We start from the raw sequence: 18,225 nt of genomic DNA, 5'->3' as shown, positions 1-18,225 counted from the left end.
TTTGAAGGATCATATAAAGGGTGCACAAATGTGGCAGATATGGTGACTGGATTACCCACTGTGAAGAAATTGAAACTTGGGTTATATGAAATATGAAATTCAGTTGCTAGACTCTTCTATGTTTCTGTGAGCCTGGGAAGCTGACCTCCCAGGCAGAGGACAAAGTGGAAATGGACAGTTCACACCTGCAACTCATCTCTCGCTACTGAACACTGGAAAGGACAGAGTGAGCAAGAGAGCAGGCACTTCCATGCTTACCTTTATTAGAGGTAAAGCTGCCCCAAAAGGACACTAACACCATATCTGTAACCGTGACTTGAAAGGAGCAGGTCTGAGGCATTCCCAGAGAGTTTTCTAGGTTTGGATGATGGAAATGGCACCCAGTCAGGAAGCTGCCTTTTATCTTGATGGAACATGAAAAGAATTTAAGATTATGGGCAACAGGTAGCTAATTGCTCATTCACAGGTATAAAAAAGGATTATGGCTAGTTAGTGGGCTGGAATGTCTCAGAGGAGAATGATACCTTGCTCCCCTGCTGTTCAAAGGAACTTTGCCTGACCTGAGAAGACCTTAGTCTGTTTGCTGTCCTATGAAGCTTTGTTGAGGGATACACTCTGTTTATGCCCTCAGAACTATGCTTTCTCTGCTAAGGTATGTGTATCAGATAGGGTAGATTAGCTTTATAATTTTCTGGTGTGTTTTCTGCCTGAATGCTTGAAAGTGTCTAAACATTGCTGCTGTATTTTGAAAGGCTGTTTCTTGTAACTATTTGGAACTTTTATCCCTTCTGTCCATTTGAGTTTTTCTTTCTTTTTAATAAACTTCAAAAATCATTTCAGGCAATTTTCTGGATTTTGACTGAGAGGGTTGATCGTACTGAGACCAGTGCATGGTCCCTGTTTTGACAGAAATAGTTCAGTAATCTTACATTTGACTTTGTAGAATGACTGAGGTTCATTTGGAGATGAATTTGGTAAAATAAACTGTGCATAATCAGGCTGTGAACCTTTTTCATCTTAGTTTATTATCCTGCAACAGCTTCCTGCAACCTGAAGCCCATCAAATGAGTTGAAGTGCAACCTCCAGCATCCAATGTTGGGTGTTGATGATAAGAACTGTAATGCAACTCATCTGGAAGACACCTATTTTGGAGATGCTATCCTATAAAACAAAATAGAAAAAGACAAAAAGCCCCCATCTTATTAATATAATTCCCTTTTCAACATGGCTTCTCTTTATCATGAAGTTAATTTGTTTTACGATGTTGATATTATACTGCAACTTCTTCATAATTTATTTGTGTGCTGGCTGGACAAATTTAAGTGGTGTTGGCTTCTTTTGCTTTGATACGGAATGTTCATATCAATGATTTCAATGGTATGTCAGTAATGTGTATTATTCCCATTTTAGGCTTTTTTGCTGCCTTCATCAGAGATATCTTCAATTGAAAAAGTAGTGAAAGTATATAGAAAGTGGATACTGCAAGACAGGCCTGTGTTCATGGAAGAACCAGATATGAAAGAAGCAATTCAAGATGATGATGGCACTGCAAATCTTTCTACAACAGAATCAGATGGCAAACATGTATGCCTTTAGTTATTACTAAATAGTTGGATAGTTCATAATGTGTAGTTAACTGTAGTTAATGAATATATATGTGATATACAGTATAAAGATTGCTCAAGTTAACAGTAACAGAACATCGCCAACTTAGATTCTTTGATTTTCTTAGCCCTTTGATCTGCTGCTACATCATGCACTCATTCCTTATCTGTTCATTTCCCTGCTTGAGACTCAGTCGTATGTTTTACATAATATCTGTTAGAAACAATGTTGTCCATCACTTTAGGACTTAGTGATTGCAAAAAATTATCAGGATATGCTAACTTACGTATTTAGTTAGTTACTGTTTTCATGTCTACACTATTCTTCTGCCTGAGTTTACACAGAACAGCAAAGAACATGATTAAAATAATAAACCATAAAACAGACAAAGCAGGATCTATGAAGAGGTGAAGGCAACTAGATGTATGCTGGATCCTTGCCTTTCCTGGCTTATAAAAACAGCCAGAGGGAGACTGACAGAGTGAGTTAAAGGAATGGTGAATGATTCTTTGCAGCAAGGTAAAGTACCGGAATGTCTCAAGGAGGCTGTAGTAAGACTTCTTTTTAAAAACCTCCTTGAACCCCACTGTATTAGATAGTTATTGGCCAGTCTCTCATATTCCATTTTTGGTCAAGGTCTTGGGGTGTGCTGTAGCATCTGAGCTCCAGAGGTTCCTGGGTGAATTGGATTATTGAGATCCATTTCAGTCTGGCTCCAGGCCTGTTTACAGAACAGAGGCAGCTTTGGTAACCTTGGTTGCTTTTTATATATATCAAAATTCCAAATTATTCTTTTTACTATTTTCTGCCTTCCAGGTTTAAGTTCTCGTTTCAATATACACTCTTCATACTCTGCCTGTTGATTCAGTCCATTTGTAGAATAAGTCCCATCTTTCTGTTGCCTTTTGTAAAGGACAATCCTTCATCACTTCTGATAAAATGTCCATTTCCGCTGTTTCCCGTATCTTCTCTATAAGATCTTCTTGTTTCGGTACCATCGGACTTTTCCAATTTTTGGCATAGAGAATTCTGGCTGCAGTAACTATGTATATAACTATATATTCCTTTGTCTTATCTATGTTATCAGGTATCATACTCAATAAAAACAGTTCTGGAGTTAATGGCACCTTACAAAGCAATATTTGTTGCAACACAGCATGTACTCTTTTCCAATACTGTTTTGCTACTCTACATGACCACCACATATGATAATAGCTTCCCACTTGTGCTTCACATTTCCAACACACATTTGATCCATCTGTATACATCTTCGACAGTTTTTCCGGAGTCATATGCCACCTATAAAACATCTTGTATATATTCTTCTTAAAATTAACCAATCTTGTCAGCTTTATATTATTTTGCCATATTTTCAACCATTGATCAATATCAATATTATGCCCTATGTTTTGTGCCTACTTAATCATACATTCTTTAACCATTTCATCTTGCATTTTATTTTCTAACAGATAGTTATACATTTTCTTAACAATTTTATCTTTTGAACCTAATAAAAGCTTATCAAACATCGTTTGTTCTGAATAGAAACCTTTTATTTTGTCTTTTGTGTATCTAGATTCCAGCTGTACTCTGGACCACCAGTCTATATAGATATTCTGTGTCTCTAGCTCTTCTTTAGACCTTAGTTCACCATCCTTTTTAAAATAAATCTTGGAATCTTAAAAGTTTTGCTTTTGTCATGAAATTAGGTTGTGTAAAGGCCTCTGTAGGTGACACCCATACAGGTGTTTTTTGATAAATTTGTTGCATAATCTTTCTCCACATTCCCAATAAAGCTCTTCTTATCATATGTAAATTAAAATGCTTTTGCTCTTTATCCTTTTTATACCATAGATAAGCGTGCCAGCCTAACTGTAAATCGTGTCCTTCCAAGTTAAGTAATCTATCATTTTCCAAAGTTATCCATTCTTTTATCCAATCTAAAATACAGGATCTATAATACAGAACCCAATCTGGGAGACCAAAACCAGCCCTCTGTTTAGCAGGTAACCTTGGTTGCTGACCATGCTGGGAATTGGACAGGGGGAGTGTGTCCCTGTTGGCTGCATCTTTCAGCGGCTTTTGAGGCACCTTTCTGGGATGGGTCTTGCAGGGACTGTTTTACAGTGGTTCCAATCCCTCCTTGATGACTGAACTCAGAAGGTGGTATTGAGAGAATCCTATTCAACACCCTGGACATTGATCTGTGGTGTCCCTCAGGGCAGTCTTGTCCCGCATGTTATTTAACATCCTCATGAAACTACTGGGAGATGTTATCTGACATTTTGGGGTTTAGTGCCATCTGTACACTGATGACACCCAACTCTATCTCTCCTTCCCATCTGATTCCAAGGAAGCTGTTCCATGCTTAGCCCACTGTCTGTTGTCAATGATGGAATGAATTAAACCTGATCTGGACAAGACAGGTGCTCATGGTTAATCACAAGGCAAATCAGTAGATAGGGATTCAGTCTGTACAGGATGGGATTACAATCTCCCAAAAAAGTCAAGTTCTCAGCTTGGGTGTGCTCCTGGACTCACACTGAGCTTGGATTCACAGGTTTCAGTGGAGGCCAGGAGTGCATTTGGACAGTTAAAGCTGGTGTGCCCCTTGCTCCCATTCTTTGAGATATCAGATTTGGGCACAGTAACATGTGCCTTAATTATATCACACTTGTACTACTGCAACACACTCTATGTGGGGCTGCCTTTAGAGAGTGTTCAGAAACCTCAGGTGGTTCTAACTGCTGCAGCCAGACTCTTGACTGGTGGTGATTATAAAGGGCATGTAACTCCCTATTACAACTTCACTGACTGCCAGTGTGTTTTCAGGCCCAATTCAAAGTGCTAGTTATTACCTATAAAGCCCAATACTGCTTGGATCCAGGCTGTTCAAAGGATTGTATCTACCCATATGAGCCTTCTCTGCCTTTAAGATCTTCTGCGGAGGCGCTTCTCTCAAGTTTCACAACCTTCCTAAGTTCGTTTGGTGAGGATACAAGAGAGGGCCTTCTCAGTGGCTGCTCCCAGGCTTTGGAATGCACTGCCCCACCCCTCTTGTCCTTCCATTGTCAGGCAGAGACCTTCCCCTTCAGGCAGGCTTATAAGCAGTAAGTTAAGAATGCTGGTTTTAAAATATTTTTAATTGTTTTTATACTTGATTGGTTTTTACTTAATCGGTTTTTAAAATGTGATATTTATTCCCTGTTTCCCCGGAAATGAAACCTAACCTGAAAATGAGCCCTAGTATGATTTTTCAGATGCTTGTAATATAAGCCCTACCCCCAAAATAAGCCCCAGTTAAGTGAAACCCCGCTGTCCACCATTGTGCAGCAGCCAGAAGATGACATGACTATGTTTGAATAAATGTAGATTGTTGTACCTTGAAAACAAAAGTAAAACATCCTCTTTAAATGATCCCTAATATGCTTTTTGGAGCAAAAATTAATATAAGACCCTGTCTTATTTTCAGAGAAACACGATATACAGTTCTAAATTATCTTGTTTTACCTTTTGTGAGATTGCCTTAGGTTCTCTATAGGGAGAAAGGTGACATATAAATAATTTAAATAAACAAACAAACATACACCAAACATAAGAGTCTTTTAAAATGTGGTGAAATAACGATAAAATTAGAAGCACCCAAAAGCCTGCTAAAAACAGTTCTGCCTTGCTTCTTCTGTGTCCCTGCAGAGACATCGTATTTTACAGGGACTTAATTCTAGAGCATAGAGCAACAACAGGAAAAATATTTCTGCCTAAAGTATCCAAGCTTTGACAGTGGGCCCCTGTAAAAGGGCAGTCCTAGACAACCTCAGTTGATACAGGGGCTCATATGGGTAGAGGTGGTCTAACAGGTGTACAAGCTATATAGGGCCTAAAAAGTAATGACCAACATCTTGAGTTGAACTCAGAATACCAACTTAATGTGACAGAGAATATGTTTGGCAAAAAGAAAAATGTAATGAAGATGGCTGAAGGTTTTTTTTTGGCTCCCAACATAATAACCAGATTTTAAACTCCTTTTATGGTAGACATTCCTCACAGTTTTGTTCCTGAGGTTTTGTTTTAGTTTTTTCCACAAAAGTGGATTGCTGCCCTTTAGCAAGATAGGTTCCAAACCATTTTACAAAAATTCAGAACACAGCACCTGAATTTACAGTTCAGTAAGTGAAACATCAGTCCAACATCCCTCCACACACTCCCAAGATGAAAAGACACAGAAAAAAAAATTGATTTGCCTATAGATTCTGAGTGCTGTATGAAATGGATTTCACTTAATAGTAATATGCTCAGCTTATAGCAACATTAAATAACATACATTATTCATAAGTTTAACATATATCATATGCTTTTTCTTTTTAATTAAATTAACTTTTATTTGATGAAGGTTTGAAATATTAATAAAATACTAATCCTCCCAGTTGTTGAGAGGGTCCTTCATAGCTTTTTAAAAGTGCTAATGAAATAATTTAGCCACATACTGTATATAGTCAAGTTTCTCTTGCAGTATTCTTGATCTAACAGAGTTCAGATCTTGAAAAGGACCCTTTAGAACAGAAGGGGATGCCATTTTGGACTTCAAGGGAGAAGGGGATTGGCCTGAAAATTTCTCATTTGCTTTCTTGTGACTGAACCAATGATTTGTTTGTCAGGACAGGGACAAAAGTGGCATACAACTCAATATTTGAAAAGTTCTGTGTGCTTACTAGACTTGATCATGTTCTCTAGTTCATTTACATTTGCTTAGGAACTAGGAATCCTTCCTCCGATCCACCGTCTGTTTATGTGCATGTGAGGAGTCATTTTAATGTTGTCCCCTTCCCTCACAAAAGAGTTTTCCCTATAGTTATGCTTCAAATGAAAATGCAGTTGTGTAGAGCCTGTTCATGATAACATGACATACTTCTACCGTAGTAACAGCAGGGATATATATATAAACCTAAAGGTGAAGAGTGTGTTCTACATCAGTGAAACAGATCACTTGTCAGCATAGTTATATGGCACTGAGCAGAGATGGAGGGAGAAGACTTTATGCTTGGTGCTTCTAACTTTGGTGGACAGAGCTGTACTTGGGGGCCTGAATGATTCTTGATTCATAAATTAGTCGGTTATCTTGCATCACTTAGCCTTTTCACTTGTGCTCAGAACAGCTTACACAAAGAGACATGGAATGTCTTCTTGTGTAAGTGATCAGAAAGAACCAGAATTTAAGTAGCCATTTATTGCTATTGGATTTAAATACCCACTGGCAAAGATTATTGAAGCTATTAATTTTCTGTTAACAATTGGGCAAATTTGTCTGGAGATTAGATTCTGTGTAATTATGTATGAAATAGACCATCAGATTATTGGTGAGCCAGAGTGCCCAAACATCACGGGAGCTCCTGAAACACGTCCTCCTGTTTCTGCTTCATACACTCCATGTAATAATTTTATAAATAGGTATGTTATTCTACCATATTAGCATATATTGACTAATATATATATTTAAAGCTTACAGCCGGCCATTCAGGACATAAAAGATCCTCAAGTTGGGGAAGAACATACTCCTTCTCCAGTGCTGTTAATAGAGGATGTATATTAGAAGATGAAAACAAGAATATCAAAGCAGGTCTGCAAGCTACGTTACAGGTAAAGTATATATAAAGCAAAAGAGGTGGAAATGGCTTTTGAAATTGTTCCATCTGAAGATAAGTACAGTACTTTGGACAAAATTTGATACTGAGTGTACAATTTACTTTACTTCCTTCAATAGCACTAAACACAAAACACAAGTACTGTCCTGTAGTGTAGAGGTCCCCAACCTTTTTGGCCCCACGGACCAGCTGGGGAAGGCAGGGCACCTACCTGCAGGCATGCGCATGCGTGAAGCATGGCGTAGTGTTTGTGTGCGTGCGCATGTGCTCATGCACATGCACAAAGGGCAGGGCAGCACTCATGCGGGCGCTTGTACGCAGGCACAAATGGGCTGTGCGGGGTGGGGGGAGGTCTCTCTCCACGGCCCGGTCCGGCTCAGATGCTGTGAGGAAGATGGAGAAAACAACGAGTAAATCCTGATTTTCAGGCACCAACATTTTACTTCAATAGGAAGACAGGAGTGACTTGAGAACTTTTTTCTAAGAATGCCAGTTGATATCAGTTTTGCATTGGGGGCAGCAGTTATTCAAGGATACTTTGTTTGTTACATTGGCATATACTGTACCTCTTCTGCATGCATTCCTTCATGTTCCTCTTATCCCTGTGATTTGCTTCTATATAGTAAACCAAAATTCAGCAGATTGTATTCTGTGCCTTCATAACTTTATCAGCCCTGGTTTTCTATCTTCTTTATCTGACAAAGTGCCACTTTCTATGTCTCCTGGTGTAGACGTTCTCTCCTAATGCAATGACTGCATCCTCCACCATAACAGGACAAGACTAAACCTAATGTCATGGTAGTCTTGCTGTCATGGAAATTCCACAGTTCCTGCTAAACTTTAGGAGGTGTTTGATTAACAAATCTTGCATGAGAAAGAGGAATTTGTTTCACTAAATTGTGAACTGAAGTGTTTGACTTACATTAATTATTCTCTGTGTTTATGTTAATTGCTCTTGTGTATGTGTGTTCTGTGCAGTCAAGTCAGAACCAATTTATAGAAACTCTAACAGGGCTCTAATAAGTGAGATATTTAAGGAGTAATTTTACCAGTTTCACTCCCCCAGTGCGCTTCCGTGGCGAAGTGGGGATTCAGACCCTGTTTGCAGGAGTCCTAGTTTGTCACTGTATCTACTGTACCACATTGGGAATCTAATCTCCCTTGTACTGTTATAGATTAGGACAATGTGTTCTATTTTATGTTTTCATTTTGCAATGATTTCAGCTATCCTTGTGTATCTGATTGGTAGATCCCTCTTTTCATGTGTCCTAGAGATGATTTTTTCAGATCTCTTCATGGTTTGTCTTCTAATTACCTCTCAACTAGGAGAAGTCCTTCTGATCAGGTAGAACTATTTGCCAGAGATGAGAAGGTCACAGAATCCCACAGCTATCATATCCACTATGAATCATAGTTCAGAAAAGTCCATAAGTTGTAATACAAAAAAAGCAATTTTTTTTGCAGCTTAACTCTTTGTCTTCTCTCAATCTTGAGTTTCTCTCACCTTGCAGTACTGATGACAATTTCTTTTCTTTAAAAAAAATCAAGACAAGATAATACACCAACCAAATATTTCCTTTCCATCTAAAATTGTCTTGATATTTTTCCTATTTCCATTTTCCTTCTACCTAGGATGACAGAGAGCAGGGGATGTAATACCCTGGATGTGTAAAAAGTGTGGGTGTTTCATTTACACAGTGCCCAACATTTCTGCAGTGGTAGTGTTGTGCAGCGTTTGAAAACAATGTATGTGTGTGTGTGTGTGTGTGTGTGTGTGTGTGTGTGTGTGTGTGTGTGTGTGTGTGTGTGTGTGTGTGTGTGTGTATGTATGTAAATCCCACAGCTATCTCACTATACTGCTAATTATTAAATTCTGCTTTGTACTGTTTCCTCGATCATTACTTCAGAGAATAGATTCACACAGACCATGTTATCCATTGGCTAGAATCTGGTGTTCATTAGTGATTTTAAAGATATATTGAGGGATGTCTTCGTTGTTTTCCCAGTCACATATCTAATTGTGCAATGAAGATTCACCCTGGCACCTCAGTTAGCTATGCCAAGTTAGGCAAACTTCATGTGAACACCAGTTGGATTTCAGCCTCTGTTACCTACCTATGTAAAATGCTGTACTGCCACTTATTTTCTCAAGGTTGGGAAACATTTTGTTGCAGATGATCACTCAAGATTAGAGGCATGCAGCCTGTCTTTCCTTGGCTTTGGAGACACTGGGCAAAATCCTGTTTGCATAGTTACATAGGCATAAACCAGATAGTAAAAAATCACTACCAAGAGGATTGGGATTGCCTGTGGTGATCTGGCAATGATTTTGGATTCTTAAAGGCATCCTCTCCATCTGAAGGTTCCCAAAGGCTCCCCAGGACAAAAATGAGTCCTAAGGAACCCTGGAACTGAAAAGAGGAGGACAGAAAGTTTTTTTGTTTGTTTAAATTAATGAATTTCAGCACATGTATCCAGGTTATGCTGGTATGACTGCATAGATAGGATTTTACCCACTTATTCTGAAAGCCCTTTCAGCAAGGTTGCAACAATATTGACTTCTCTTGGTATTCTTTCATTATGAAGTGAGATAATTAATCTATACATTAGAAAAGGGGTTACCTAAGGTTAACCTCCCTCCCCCTGGACACAGATATTTAGAATATATATTTGCTTTAACTCCCTTGTACTGTAGTACAGTGATTGAACTTCAGTATTGTAGCCAAAACTCTGCTCACAACCTGGCTATAATCCCAAATAGCAGGCTTGAGGTTGACTCAGCTTTCCATCCTTCTGAGGTTGGTAAATTGTCTGCCCAGCTCATGGGGTGTTGCGGTGGTAAAGTGTAGCCTTCATAATTAAATTGTAAACTGCCCAGAGAGTGCTTTAAGTGCTATAAACAGCACACTTTGTTTTTCTTCGTGTGTTTTTTCTGCTTTGATTGCATATGTTTGTGGTGATCTCCCTTTCCCCATCTGACTTTTGTGTCTTTTTACCACTACGAAGTAATGAGAGGCTGTGCAGCAGTTTCAAATTAGCTAGAATTGAAATAGTCTTTACTACTCACCTGTTTGAAATAATACCCTGAAATCTGAAAATTGTTGAATACAGTGGTGCCTTGCATTACAAGCTCTCCGTTTGACGACAAAATCGCATCACAACAAAAGCGATCGCAAAACGATGTTCCCTATGGGGGAATTTTGCTTTGCGATGATCGGTCCCCTGTTTCGCTAACCGATTATTGCAAAGCAATGATTTTCGGCCAGGTGATCGGCAGTTTCAAAATGGCTGCCGGGTGAAAAGCATGTCCGCCTGCTGTTTTCTGGCACGGATTCCTCGCTGCACGGACAGCGAAAATGGCCGCGCTATGGAGAATCTTCGCTGGACTGTGAGTTTTAAGCCCCTAGGAATGCATTAATTGGGTTTTAATGTGTTTCTATGGGCTTTTTAAAATCGCATGACGACGTTTTTGTTTGACAGCGATTTTTTCGGAACGAATTAACGTCATGCGAGGCACCACTGTAGTCTTAATGAAAGTGTTACCATGTTGCAAGAAACAGCAAAAAGGAAGAATGTACTTTTACAGTGGTGCCTCTATTTATGAACTTAATCCATCCCAGAAGATGTTGTTAAGTCGAAATGTTCGTAAGTCAAATCAGCATTACCTGTAGGAATGCATTGAAAACTGATTAATCCGTTCCGGCTGTTTTTTGTTTGTATGTAGAGGCGCAGTTTGTAAGTTGAAGCATTAGTTCCCATAGGAACTAATGCAGAACCAGTTAATCTGTCCTCAGCCACTAGGGGGAGAATAATTTTTTAAAAAAATCTAGGATGACTTAGGTTAAAAAAAAAAGCAGGAAAGGAGGGAGGGAGGGAACAATGGGGAACAATTTTCCACCAATACATTTTAAACCAAACACCTTTTAAACCAAACCAATCAACTTTTAAATCAAACAACTTTTAAACCAAACCAATCACCTGGGGAGCAGAGAGAGAGGGAGAGAGAGAAGACAAGGGGGGGAGAGTTGAATCTAAACTCCATTTTAGAGCAACTCAGCCATTACAGACCCTTGCACAAAGGGTCCGCAAGACCATCAGAGCACAGAAACATAACCCCCCCATCCACCTAGCCCAAAACCAAACTGCAAGGGAAGCATGCAGGAATCATTGCAAATGCACAGAAAACAAACGGCAGATCAGAAATGCACAGAGAACGAAGGGACAAGGTCAGAAATGCACAGAAATCAAAGGAAAAAGCAAGGGGAGCATGCAGGAACCATTGCAAAAACAAATGGAGCAGATCAGGAATGCAAAGAGAACAAAGTAAAAAGCATGCAAGACACATCGAAAATGGGAGAAACCCCCCAAAAAGCAAACAAATCCCCCAAGACCCATCGGAAATGGGGGAAAACCAAAAAATAAATTCCCCAGGACCCATCAGAAATGGGGAAAAAAACACTCCAAAAAGCAACCATATCCCCCATCGGAAATGGTGGGAACAAAAAAACAACAATCCCCCAAGACCCAGCACAGCACAGAAACATAACCCCCCCCAGCCAAAAATCACCCTGCAAATATACCCAGAACAGTTTTTAAAAAGTATAATGCAGCACCTTACCTTAGCAGGCAGCCTCCTTGGATCCCACACTCTCTAACTGCCAGGGCGAAAGAGCTACAAAGAAGCAGCCTCATCGTCACTTACAGTTAGAAATTTGAATTTCCTTCCCTTTCCCCCTGCCTTTTTGTGTTCGTAACTGGAAGCTCCATTCACAAGTAGAAGCAAAATTTTGCGACCAGAGCTGTTCGGAAGTTGAAATGTTTGGATAACATAAGTAGAGGCACCACTGTATTGTTGGGGCAAAATATTATGGGACCCTTCAGTACTTAGAATAACTTCCTAATTTTCTCTAAGAACAGAAATAGCTCATGTAAAGATTTATGCCTCTCTTACAATAATGCCTCCTGACAAACCGTAGTAGTAAGTGATCTCAATTGTAAACGAATACAAATATCCCCATCTCAGCTGCACCTAATGAGGGTCCGGCCCCCAGAACCAGCCTGTCCACTCATGCGTCTCAGTGCCACAAAGGTCCTGCTCTTCCTGCCAATTGTGGCAGTAGCTCCTCCATCTCCCTGATCATCTAGCCACTCCAGGCAGGGGGCGGGAGGATGAGTCTCCCCACACGGTTGCTGAGTGGCCAGCTGAGCAGGGAGACAGAGGAGCTACTGCTGCAATTGGTGGGAAGAGTGGGGCTTTTGCAGCACCAGGACATGGGAGTGGATGGACCAGTTCCGGGGGGGGCAGGCCCTCATTAAATGCAGCTGGTATGGGAGTATTCATATTCCTTTACAAATACAAATATCCCCATTTCTAATCCCAGTACTACCTGAACTGTGATGTCATGTTTTCAGGTTTGTGTAGATAAATGGATGGATAGACAGACAACTTTTCAAATGACATCCTGTTTATGAAAATAAAGTTTTGGGATACTAAGTAATCTTAAGAAAATATCATTTGATGTATTAGAAAATAACCTTGAATATAATGTACTGGTTACAGTTGTTCTCCCTCTTCCTTCAAAATTCTTCAGGTGTTCTTAACGAGTTCTGCTAATGTATTTCTATTGGAACCGTGTAATGAAATACCTGCACTCTTGAAGGAGCAAATTGATGCATGCAGAGCAGTTTTGAGTATATTTAGACGCATGATCATGGAACTTGCAATGGATAAAAAGACCTGGTATGTTTTTAACTTCTCAATTCACCTGGGCAGTTAATCTGAAAAGGAGTCTGAAACATTCTGTATGCAAATCTATATATGTTTAACTGGAAACACTATTGAACATAATTTGTACTTCTGATGAGAGATGTATAGGGTAGTATTGTTTCTGTTTTACGTACCAATATTTTAAAACTCTGTTTCAGTTTTATAGAACTATAGACATTTAGTATGATGCAGCCATTGCAGTATTATTGTTATACCCTTATTGGAAGTGTATTACATAAACATGATTTCAGCTAAAGCTATTAGTTAATTTGTATTATCTGGAGGCCACATCTGTGCAGGAGTTTCCTTTTTTTCCTGTGTGAAGGAAACGATGCATGACTCCCTCCAATTGCATAACTTATATTTCCTTCCCGAAAGGACAGTAGGAAATTCTTGTGTGCATCTATATAGGTCTACAGAAGGAAAATTCTAGATTACAAATAATTTATGAGTATGGATTTGGAATTTCAAAATTCTCCAGATTGAGACTGATTTTTAAAAACTTGGCATATTGCACAATGTTCTACTATTACTGATATGGGGTGGATAGTCTATACATTGCAGATTGTGAGGGTGTGTGCCAAATAAAAGTTGTCAGTGTTGAATCTGCCACAAGATAGAATATAGAAAATGTGTAAGCTTGGGACTTGATTTTTGAGATCAGAAACATAAAATGGATGCTGTTGTTGATGATTATTGTGGAAAAACATATGTTTCAAGGCAAGATGGCTTCTCTTTCACCTTTCCTGTGCCTGAACAAAATGTTATAAATGAACAAAATGTTGTGAATTGAAGTTAGGGAATATGCTGCAAATATTCGTACAGTGGAGTCTCGACTTATGTGTGGCTCCACCTACGAACTTTTCGACCTACGGACTTCTCCGGCCACAAAGTTTCACTTCGACTTGCAGTCGGAGAATCGACCTATGGACCAGAATGGGGAGGCGGGGAAAGTGCCAAATTCAAATTTGGCGCTTTCCCCGCCTCCCCCTTCCAGTCCGTAGGCTGCAGGTCGTGCTGGCTGTCAGCTTTGAGCTTTCTAAGCCCACTGGGGACAGGAGGCAAGAAACCAGTGGGTCCAGCTTTCTAAGCCCCGAAAGCCCAAAACAGACAGCAGGCACAGAGCGGTTTTCGGCTTTCCGGCCTCCAAAGCTACAAGCCAAAAGCCGCTCTGCGCCCGCTGGACGAACTGGCCTCTTGCCTCCTGTCCCCAATGCCCTCTGCCTTCTGGCCCTGCGGGGATGGGAGGCAGAGGACAGTGGGGACAGAAGGCAGAGGGCAGTGGGTGCAGCTTTGGAAGCCCTGGGTTTTTTTTCTTTGGCTGGAACAAATTAAATGATTTTCAATGCATTCCTATGGGAAATGGACCTTCAACCTACGGAATTTTCGACCTGCGGCCACAGTTCCAGTACGGATTAATTCCGTAAATCGAGGGTCCACTGTACAATTTCCAAAAAATGAGAAAATTATATAAATCTAATGCTACAGACTATGCTTATTTTAAAAAGATAAATCAGTTGTTTGAATATTAAAAAATCTCAAATTCCTCAGCAATTATATGTTGTTATATAAAATGCATTTTCTTATTACATGATAGGTTAAAGTAACAAATAGTTAAAAACAATGGCTGAAATCCTGTTACTTATCGTAATAAGCCATAACTTATGGAGGAGCTGACTCATCAGTACCCCACTCTAGTTGCAACTGACTACACTGAGCAACAGGATTTCAGTCAATATACAATTAAAGGTAAAATGTTATATGACTGTTACAACAGTGACAGAGAATCATAGATGAATTTCATATTTTTCCTTTTATTATTTCTAATAGCTGTTTTTGATAACATTGAGCCAAAATTATAGCCATGTTTTAGCTTTATTTTCACTTCTGTTTATGTCAGAAACAGACTCATTTGCTGCCCATGTTTAGGATTTTAAATTTAGCTTGAAAATTACCATTGTTGCATGTTCAGTTTGTGATTCCTCAAAGGATATTGGAACAGTCCCTTTTAGTATACAGTACTGGCTGACAGATGGCAGTATCAGAATTGTTGTTAGGTTCTAAGCCAATGTAGAGATGGATTGTGTTTTATTTATTTTGTGTATTTCTCATTTTTAAAACTGAATTATTATTATTACTTCATCATTTCTAAATAGTATAGTGGTTTTTCCCCCAATTTTTTTCCATAGGGAACAGCTGTTGCAAATACTCCTCAGGATTACAGAAGCAGTCATGAGCAAGTCTAAAGAGAAACAAACAAAGGATGTGTTTGCTCAAAGTTTAGCAGGATTACTATTCCGGGTATGTCTTAATGTTTTGGATGTCATATCAAATAGAAACCATGTATTAAAACTTGTATTTCTTAATGTTTTCCAAAATAGTGAACAAAACAAATAAATAAACAAACAAATGGACTGGCAATATAAGATTTATTTTTTTCTACATTTTGCTAAATGACCTGAACAGGGTCTCTTGGATTTATACAGGTTCATTGTTCAATATGGCAAAAAATAGTTATTGACCTTAGACAATTTATGGACAAAATCTAGGCCATAGGGAGGAACCAATTTGGAGTACTGGATCCCAGGGATCCCCACCCCTTTGCCCACATCTGGGCCAGAAGAGATCCCAAGGATCCCCACCCCTTTGCCCACATCTGGGCCAGAAGATATAAACGGTCCCTGATGTTACAACTCTCCCTAACAACATAGACTACTACAACTTTTGCATGGGTTTGGGAAAGTCTCATTGCCATATGCATTCCTCTATCGGGAAAACATATGGGGCGGGTGAAGTCAATTCAGAGACCCCAGTGCTGGCTGCAGGAATGCTCTAGTGTATAGCATGAAATTCTGGAAAGCTTTGCCCATGTTGCCGTTTTTTCCTCCCATTGAGGGAACACACAGAATGGACAGTGCTTCTGAGACTCTGCTCAGGCTACATCCAGCGCTGTAGTCTTAGTAGCTTCTTCTCCCCTGCACTTATGTCATTGGGTTAAGCAAAGTTCCTTGCTTTTACCTTGATTTTGAGAATTGAGGTAAAGGGTTCTCCCATTTGTTCCTGGCCTTCCCATTTGTGAGGGCAAATGGCACAGGGTGGTGATTGGAATTCTTAATTTCTAAGGATGAGAGGAAGAAGGGAAAACACCCTGCTCTGTTTCAGGTCAGGATAATTGTGTGGGGGTGGGAGGGAAGAATCCCCAGGATGTGGGAAGGGGATATTTCTGATCTCCTGGATCCTAGTCCATCACTCTGTCCACATGCCAGATTATCGTTACACCTCTAGAAGATACTGTGTCTTATTTATCTTTCCAATGATTTTAATGTTTTCTGCATACTTTACTTATAGTGCTCTTTCTTCTGTTTGGACGTATATATATGATACCTATCTTCCTGATAGCCCAGCTTTTGAATACATCTGTCATACCGAATCAGATTAGTTTTTAATAATTAGAAGCCAAAATCCCATTCCCTCAATAGAGTAGCAACTACTCAATCTGAAGTCTCTCATATCTGGAAGGAACTGTGTTCACTGAAGTGGCTTGTGAATTGGGGGTGGTATCATTTTACACTAGAAATGTAATATATACCGTATTTTTCGCTCCATAAGACGCACCTCCAAATAAGACGCACCTCATTTTTAGGAGAGGAAAACTGGAAAAAAAATATTCTGGCAAATTCATAAGGCAGTAGCAATAGATAGATGTTGTCACATCAATTACCTCAAACTTCTTGCAGTGTACAACACAGGGAGAGCTTTTGAACAATTTGTAGTTGGCAAAGTTATTCCAATAGCCACAGACAACAACACTACAATGCTTTATATCAACCACCAAGGATGAACAAAATCCATGTCTTTCTTGCTACTAACAGTACCGTTTTGGGACTGGTGTATTCTCAAGCATGTCATTTCACAAGTCATACATGTACCAGAAGTGGAGAATCATGAAGCAGACTTCTACAGCAGGATGACACACAATGAGTGGGAATTACAGTACCATCTCAAGTTTTAACACTTATAATGAATTGTTATTGCACTGAAAGAGATGAATAAACAGATTGTTGCTGGGTAGTCAATAAGAGCTATGATGAAGAAATCACCACAAGCACAGGTGTAAGCAAACAGCAAAGCATGCCTCACTTCCACTCCCTCCCTCCCGTCCTTCCTCCCTCCCTTCCTTACAGCAAAATTTTTTTCTCTCTCCATCATTCAGTTCTTTACTTTGCAGCATGCAGCATGTCCACAGAAAGTGTGCTTACTTTTATCAGCTTTTTGCAGCTGATCCTCCTGTTTCCTCCACTCTCTAATCATTTTTTCAGATGAGGAGGCCCAAAATGTCTCTGCACTGTTCACTGTTTCCATACTCCTTAGCGTATTTTACTACCTCTAGTTTAAAAGGAATGCTATATACTAGCCTTTTCTGTTTTGCACTGGTAGAATGAGTTCCCATACTCTGCAAGAAAAATGTGCCCCTTATTCATCACCACATATACTGCTTCCTTTTACAAATATAATCTCAAAGCAGCACAGAATCATAGAATAATGGAGTTGGAAGGGGCCTATAAGGCCATCAATTCCAACCCCTGGTTCAATGCAGGAATCCAAATCAGAGCAGATCTGACAGATGGTTGTCCAATTTTAGAGACTACAATAGGATAAAATACAGTAGTTGGGAATCACAATGAAAAGATAAAATCTACCAGCAATATTGTAGAACAACAATGATTAAGAAAAACCAATAAAAACGGGGGGAGCGACACCATGCAGCTTTTGTTAACACAAAAATACTACTAAAATTTCTATTTCCAGTTGTGTGTGTGTACATGTGAAATGCTATTTATGAAATGTTGGGTTCTTAAACCGATTTTCAAGATTTCAAAGCCTTACTTGAACATATTCAGATCTGTGATTCAGATCTGCCCTCTGCAATTCAAATTGCCTTGCTCCATAAAAACTGGACTCAGCTAATGTGGCAAGCTAATACACCAAATAAAACCTGTAGCCCTAGTGGTAATATATTAAGGGAAGGAGTGTTAGGTCCCTTTTTGGTTTCCCTTTTGAACTTTATTCTGCATGTGCTCAGTGCCTTTTTAATCATTCTGTGCTTCAAAATGAAATTTGGCTAACAATAAACATTAGCCTCCCCCCCCCGGTCCCTTAATGTTTTAAATATCTGCAAAATTACTTCTATTTAGGCCTAATTTATGATGAAG

The 18,225-nt window shown here is 39.4% G+C and overlaps 1 protein-coding gene across 3 annotated transcripts in view; it reads left to right on the top strand.

Moving 5' to 3' along the window:
* The window catches only part of RALGAPA2 (Ral GTPase activating protein catalytic subunit alpha 2), a 255,925-nt gene that overhangs the window by 43,854 nt on the left and 193,846 nt on the right, over nucleotides 1-18,225 (top strand). For all 3 annotated transcript variants that reach the window (XM_072998430.2, XM_072998429.2, XM_072998431.2), the window contains exons 11-14: nucleotides 1,412-1,585; nucleotides 7,103-7,240; nucleotides 12,837-12,985; nucleotides 15,202-15,313. In XM_072998430.2, coding sequence (XP_072854531.2) covers nucleotides 1,412-1,585; nucleotides 7,103-7,240; nucleotides 12,837-12,985; nucleotides 15,202-15,313 — 573 coding nt within the window. The remainder of the gene's footprint in view (nucleotides 1-1,411; nucleotides 1,586-7,102; nucleotides 7,241-12,836; nucleotides 12,986-15,201; nucleotides 15,314-18,225) is intronic.

This window comes from Pogona vitticeps, chromosome 4 (genome assembly GCF_051106095.1).
Source record: "Pogona vitticeps strain Pit_001003342236 chromosome 4, PviZW2.1, whole genome shotgun sequence".
In the NCBI taxonomy this organism is placed as follows: Eukaryota; Metazoa; Chordata; class Lepidosauria; order Squamata; family Agamidae; genus Pogona; species Pogona vitticeps.
The sequence above is the reverse complement of the archived record's forward strand: the minus strand, read 5'-3'. Positions and strand labels throughout refer to the sequence as shown.